This window comes from Frankliniella occidentalis, unplaced genomic scaffold (genome assembly GCF_000697945.3).
Source record: "Frankliniella occidentalis isolate FOCC.00 unplaced genomic scaffold, Focc_3.1 Scaffold5572, whole genome shotgun sequence".
Lineage (NCBI taxonomy): Eukaryota > Metazoa > Arthropoda > Insecta > Thysanoptera > Thripidae > Frankliniella > Frankliniella occidentalis.
In genome coordinates, this window is record NW_026272610.1 from 1 (window position 1) to 6,626 (window position 6,626).

Genomic DNA, 6,626 nt, shown 5'->3' on the forward strand with positions numbered 1-6,626 from the left:
CGCCCCGCATGATGCATAGAGATGAACGGCGCCGTGCATGATTTATGTGGCGCAAGATGTGTGATGTGGCGGGCGAGGCCGGGTCTGGCCGGGTCGAGGCCGAGGCCGGCGGGGCCCAGCTTGCTGGCCGGCCCTCCAGCGTGTGGCCGGCGCGGGAATAATTGATGAGGGCCTCGGCCGGCCGGGCCTCGGCCGTCCTGCGGGCCGAAACTAGGTTTGAAACTTTGGTCCGCTGCACGGCCTCCCCCGCCCCCGCTCACCGGCCGGCGCGCTTTGTGGTGAGCGCAGGTGCGACGCCGCGGGCCTCGTACGCGCTGGAGCTGGTGCGGCTGCTGTGCCAGCACTTCGCCGTGCTCACCAAGCAGTCCATCATCACCAAGGACGCCTCGCTGGAGCAGCCGTACGTGCAGGCCTGGTTCGAGCGGCTGATGAAGCGCGTCGAGGAGAGCGGCGAGACGATGCTGGTGCTGCTGGACGACCTGCCGCGCGTCAACCCGCTGGACCAGGAGCAAGGGCCGCCCGCGCTGTCGTGGCTGCCGATGCAGCTGCCGCGCAACATCCACCTGGTGGCCACGAGCGCCGCGGGCCCGGACGCGCTGCGGCTCACGCCCGCGCAGCGCGAGCGCCTGCGCAGCGCCGAGTGCCTCGTGATGCTGCCGCCGCCCGCCGAGCCGGGCCTCGAGCGCCACGCGCAGCAGGAGCTGGTGCGCCTCGAGTCGCAGTGGGGCCGCGTGGCCGTGGGCCGCCTGGCCGGCTACCTCGCCTGCACCGAGTACGGCCTCAGCGAGACGGAGCTGCTCGAGCTGCTCATGCCCACGGCGCAGTCCTCGCCCGCGCCGCTGCTCCTCGAGCAGGGCCACTTCAACTTCTCCACCTTCTGCAGGGTGCGGCGCAGCATGGGTGAGTTTGCTGCGGCACCACGCATGCACCATGCTGCTAGACATATTTAAGTAGGCAAAACATTACTCCAGTGTGAGGTGGGCTGTAGCGACGCATGCCTACTTTTTGAATTAATTCTCCTCACATGTGTACCGTTGGTAATTTTTGCCTACCTGTCTGTCTACACTGCAATAACCCTTGCTCGCAATAAAAATTAAATACAAATTTCCCTCCGCAGGCTATCTGCTGCTGTCGAAAGTGATGTCCGGCAAGGTGCTGCTCACATGGCGACACCAGTCCATGCGGCAACTGTGCAAGCAGCGCTACTTGGGCGACCGGGACTCGCTGCAGGCCGCGCACGCCGCCATCGCCAGCCTCTTCTTCAGCGAGTTCATCGCCGAGGGTGACATCGCCGACCTGGCGGAGGGGGACAACGACAACATGGCGGCCGAGGACCGGAGACGCACGAGCACCCCGCAGGTCATCCAGGTCAGCAGCCGGAATGAGGTGTCACGGCTGGGCTTCGGGTCAGGCCAGACACGCCACCACTGTAGACTTTGCATTCGCAGGAGGATCCGCTCGACCGGGAGATCATCAAGGAGGAAGAGGAGGAGGAGGACGACACGGATCTCATCCGCGAGGAGGAGGAGGACGAGGAGGCGGTGGAGGCCGCCGAGCGCGCGGGCGAGCGGCGGGCCGAGGCGCGGAGAATGCAGCAGCTCATCCAGCACCAGCAGCAGCTGAATCAAGACAAGGACGACGACAGCGACAGTGACAAGGACAGCCAGGGTAAGTGTCCCCCGTCCCCTGCCACTCCCTTTCTCGCACTCTCTTCAACGCAACAACGCTGCTTGCTGACTGCTGACACTTTGTCCCCGCAGACACCCCGTGCGACGTGTCGTACAGCCTGCGTCACGTGGAGGAGGCCTGGCTGCACCTGCTAGGTGCGGGCGACCACACACACCTGCTGCGGCACACGGTGTGCAGCTTCGACTTCCTGCTGGCCGCGGTGCAGACCGTGTCCGTCGGCTACCTGCGCTGCGTCCTGGAGCACGCCCGCTGCTACCTGCTGGACCGCGCGCTCGAGCTCGTCTACTACACGCTGCGCAAGGCCGGCGACGTCCTGGTGCGGGACCCTCTGCAGCTGGCCGCGCAGCTCGTGTGCTGGCTGCGGCCCGCCGGCCCTTCCCACCAGGTAACTTATGACGCATATGGTTCAACACATGAATTAATTGTTTTTGCGGTACATGAAAATGTTAATAATGACATAACGACACTGAAATTAATTAGATAAAGCAAAATATTGCGCTTTTGGTTGAATCTTATGCATGGCACTGACCGCCAACCCTAACCCTCTTGTTTCTCCTCTGCGTGCAGGAGCACAAGATGGACCGGGACTCGCAGCCGCAGCCGCTGCCCGACCTGGTGTCGCGCCTGCTGTCCGCCTCCATGGCGTGGTGCGACGGCTACAACGGCCCGCTGCTCGTGCCGCTCACCGGATGGCTGCAGGCCCCTCTCCCTCTGCAGATCAGAAGTGAGTGTGCTTCCTATTTGATTCCACCTTTTAAACGCTGTCCGCCCTCTCCCGGCCTGCCTCTCCATAACGCGGTCCTCTCGCCTTCCTCCCCCGCAGGCATGGTGTGCAGCCACAGCGTGCGCCTCGTGGAGCCCACCCCGTGCGGCCAGCACGTGATCGTGGTGCCGGCCGGCGCGTCCATCGACCCCCAGATGTGGCACATCATGAGCAACGCGCTCGTCACCACCTTCAAGGGCCACCAGGCGCCCGTCACCTGCATGCACACGACGCAGACGCAGCTCATCACGGGCTCCAGCGACCTCCACGTCATCGTCTGGAGCCTCAAGACGTACGAGATCCTCACCAAGATCCAGTGAGTAGAACCCCTGTCCGCGCTGCCTGCCCCTGCCTCGTCTAGCCCTTGGTCGTGACCGTCTTCTCCTCCTCCTTTCGCCAGCGAGCACATCGCGCCCGTCATGTGCATCACCCCCGCGCTGGGCGGCTCCGTCGTGGTCAGCGGCGGCGAGGACTCGAGCATCGTCGTGGCCAACATGAACACGGGGCGCAGGGTGATGAAGATCGACCACCACCGCGGCCCGGTCACCGCCCTCAAGATCAACTCGTACGGCGACGTGCTCGTGTCTGGTGAGTCCGTGCTCATCGCCTGGCTGTCGGCGCCGCTGGCAGCCCGCCAGCACCCCGTACACCGCGGCCCCGTCCTCGCCTCACACGCCGTCCTCTTTGGCCGCAGGCTCCTCGGACCAGACGGTGTGCCTGTGGGCCCTGGACACGTGCCAGATGCTCAACATGATCCAGGTGGCCACGGGCGTGTCGCTCATCGGGCTCTCACCGGACTCGGTGTTCCTCCTCGTCGTCCTCAACAGCAACGAGCTGGTGCTGCACTCCACCGCCACGGGCACGGAGATCCACGCCCTGCGCGGCCACCGCGCTAAGGTATGGACGCGCGTCGGGGTCGCGGGGACCCCGCCGGACTCAGTCGCCGACGAGCGCACTGACAACTCACTCTCTTCTTTTCTACCCACACGCGCAGGCCCGGTCGCTGTGTCTGGCCTCGGACAACCGGCGCGCCGTCCTGGGCGGCGAGGACGGCAAGGTGTACGTGTTCGACCTGCACTCCGGGCGCCTGGAGCGGACGCTCGACACCCACACCTCGGCGGTGACGGGTGTGTGCTGCACGGAGAGGGACGACTTCCTGCTCACGGCGGGCGGCAACGTGGTCACGCTGTGGAGCTTCCGGCGCGACGAGGCGTCGGCCGCGGCGGGCGTGGCCGGCATCCCCGGTGTGGCCGAGGTGGCCGTCTCGCTGGGGCCCGTGGCCGCGCGCCACGCCAGGAAGATGTCGAGGAACAGCCAGGTGCACACGGCGCCCATCACGTGCCTGGAGATCAGCAGGGACGGCACCACCGCCGTCACCGGCTCGGTCGACAGCCTCGTCAACATCTGGCTGCTCAGCCCACCCGAGCTGCACGCCACGCTGGAGGGCCACATCGCGTCCGTCACGGCCGTGTCGTTCGCCCCCAACGGCCTGTTCTGCATCTCCGGCTCCGAGGACAAGACGGTGCGCGTGTGGGGGCTCACCCTGGGCCAGTGCGTGGCCACGTTCAAGGTAAGGACCTCGACTCGATCCGGGCTCGGGTATACGCGCGCGCGGTGAGCGGCCAAGCCTGAGCACGGCGTCCTGCTCTGCCCCCAGGGACACCAGAGCGCGGTCACGTCGGTGTGCGTGCTGGCCGACTCGCGGCGGGTCGTGTCCGGCGACCGCGCGGGGCTGCTGGCCGTGTGGGTGGCGGACGACGCCTCGCTGCTGCAGACGTGCTCCGGCCCGGGCTCCAGCATCGCCGTCACCCACGACATGAAGTATGCCGTGTCCGGCGTGGACGACACCAGGTTGGTATGGCGCCGCCTTCACTTCGTGGTGGTTGGTGGTGGCCCCCGTGACGCCCTGTTGTCCTGTGCCCGCAGCCTACGCATCTGGTCGCTGGCTCGCGAGGACGAGCGCTTCACGGTGAGCCACTCGCAGGACGTTACCTGCATGGCGCTGAGCGCGGACTCGCTGCACCTCATCACCGGCTCGAGGGACACCTCGCTCAAGGTGTGGCAGCTGGCCGGCGGCAAGCTCGCCCAGGTCCTGGTCGGGCACACTGACGACGTGACGTGCGTGGCCGTGGCCGTGACCAACAAGGCGCTCGTCGTGTCCGGCTCCAAGGACGCCAACCTCATCTGCTGGGACATCAACACGGGCAACGACGTGCACACCCTGAGCGGCCACCTGGGCTGCGTCACCTGCGTGCGCGTTTCTGGGGACGGCACTCTCGCCGTGTCAGGTTCGACCTCAGCTCCCCCCTGCTTGCTGCTTCGGTGCCCGCCTAGTGTCTGTGTTTCTTCACTTTCACTCATCCTAATCTTGCCGCACAGGTTCCGAGGATCGGACCATCATGGTGTGGGACATCGGCAAGGGCACGCCACTCACAGCCCTGGTGCTCCACCAGCCCATTCTGGGCCTGGCCATGGCCTCGGATGCATCCAGGATCGGCGTGCAGCTGCTCGATTCCCGGTCTCTCCTCATCGTGTTCCTCCACAACACGCCCGCCTCTTACGTCACCCTCCCTGCCTACGTCGCGCCCAAGGAGGTGGAAGGTACGTAGACGATGCTTTGCCCGCCGCTTCGCCACCGAGCGCGCAGAGCGCCTGCGGCGCGGGGGATAGTCGCACCCGTCGCACGGCCTGGCGCTGCGGGCTGGCCTACCCAGCCCCTGCCGCTTCCCCCTGCAACTGCGACCCGCTAGCTAAACATTGCGGCCCGCTCTGTCCGCAGACCTGCGACCGCCTCCACCTAAGCGAGCGGGGAGGCGCCTGCTGAAGAAGGAGGTGTCTCTGGACACGTACACGTGGCAGAAGAAGTACGGCCAGCTCACGTCCTCCATCATGATGGCCGCCGTGGACGAACGACTCAAGAGACGCTTCTCCGTCTCCGCCTCAATGGAGGAGATCTCCAAGTGCAAGGCGGCAGCGGTGAGTAGGAAATACTGGAAGAGACTAAGGTAGACCTCCGGAGCTGCATTGCATTCAGTGACCGTCTGGTGTTTCAGCCGGCTCCTGGAATGGGTGGTCCTGAACAGGCGGCACTGGCTCAGTCCCAACATTTCGATCAGTTAGAGGCCCTATGGAATCAGCGCTCACCACCACAGCGACGGAAAAATCAGGTGAGTTAGCTTTTGTAATAGTCTCCTGAGGAACATGTGAGTATGGATAAGGTTTTCTTATTTGTAACTAAAATACTTTTCACAGCTCAAGAAACAAACCTCCCTCTCAAGTTGTAGAGACATATTGGATCAGGACACGGACATCACCTATGAGGAAGGTCAGTCTGTTATCAAGTTAGTGTAACTTAATCCTTTTTCTGTTTTAAATTCTTTTTTTAATTGTTACTTTTTTCAGGTGACTGAATAATATTACCTTCAAGCAACAAAACCGTTTCCCATTTTCTAAATGTCAAGACTGCTACTGAAGAACAGTCCTTAAAGGTGACACTTTGTGAAGTTGTAAGGATGTTCACAGTCATGTGTCCAACCTCTTTACTTTCTCTTTAAATGGTTGTGATATAAAAAAAATATTGAAGACTTTTATGGAGATTTCTGTGGTTTACAATCATTTTTTAAACTGTTTTGTATTGAGGCTTTTTTTGTGAGTGTTGGTATATCTATTTCCATTTTCTTATATGGACTTTACATTTACAACATGTCTTGTGGTCAAGCCAGTGAAGTTCTGTTTTTAAAAGTCTGTTCTTCTCTTGTTACTTAAGAACCACAATATAATTTACGTGTTTTTGGCAATGTCAAACAGAACTAAATTTCTCAATTTTGTTCAGTTGTAGATTTTTGTGGCTTTTTATAAGTCTATTGACAGGCTACATGTATATAGAACTTATTTGGGCAAATTTACAAACTAGTGTGTACCGCATAGACACTAAAATTTGAGCACAAATTAATAGTACAACATGTAATTTTGCTCTGACAGTGGAAACTCTTTAAACAGGTGTACACATCCACTGAGATTTTGTAAAACAAAAAACTGTTCAATACTGATTGGAGGCATAGTTTGCAGAAAGCACATTGCACACTTAATGTAGATAGTGATACAGATTATGATGTTAACTATTATTAATAATACATTAGAATCATTTAATGTTATTACCTTTCTAGGGATTAGG

General features: G+C 60.6%; 1 protein-coding gene across 1 annotated transcript; it reads left to right on the forward strand.

The window, feature by feature from the left end:
* The first annotated feature begins 164 nt into the window (after positions 1-164).
* Positions 165-6,620, forward strand: LOC113217767 (protein qui-1). The gene is made up of 16 exons (XM_052277053.1): positions 165-900; positions 1,118-1,368; positions 1,449-1,668; positions 1,761-2,074; positions 2,257-2,413; positions 2,513-2,768; positions 2,853-3,040; positions 3,147-3,349; positions 3,447-4,022; positions 4,110-4,303; positions 4,379-4,740; positions 4,832-5,053; positions 5,232-5,428; positions 5,506-5,619; positions 5,705-5,777; positions 5,855-6,620. Exons 1-16 carry the CDS (start codon positions 165-167, stop codon positions 5,860-5,862), a joined length of 4,071 nt encoding a protein of 1,356 aa, XP_052133013.1. The 3' UTR covers positions 5,863-6,620.
* Positions 6,621-6,626: the final 6 nt, after the last annotated feature.

Coding starts and splice junctions, on each gene's coding strand:
- LOC113217767 (XM_052277053.1), top strand. CDS start 165: ATGAGGGCCTCGGCCGGCCGGGCCTCGGCCGTCCTGCGGGCCGAAACT. Junction 2,414..2,512: donor TCTCCCTCTGCAGATCAGAA/GTGAGTGTGCTT, acceptor CCTCCCCCGCAG/GCATGGTGTGCAGCCACAGC. Junction 5,620..5,704: donor CACAGCGACGGAAAAATCAG/GTGAGTTAGCTT, acceptor TACTTTTCACAG/CTCAAGAAACAAACCTCCCT.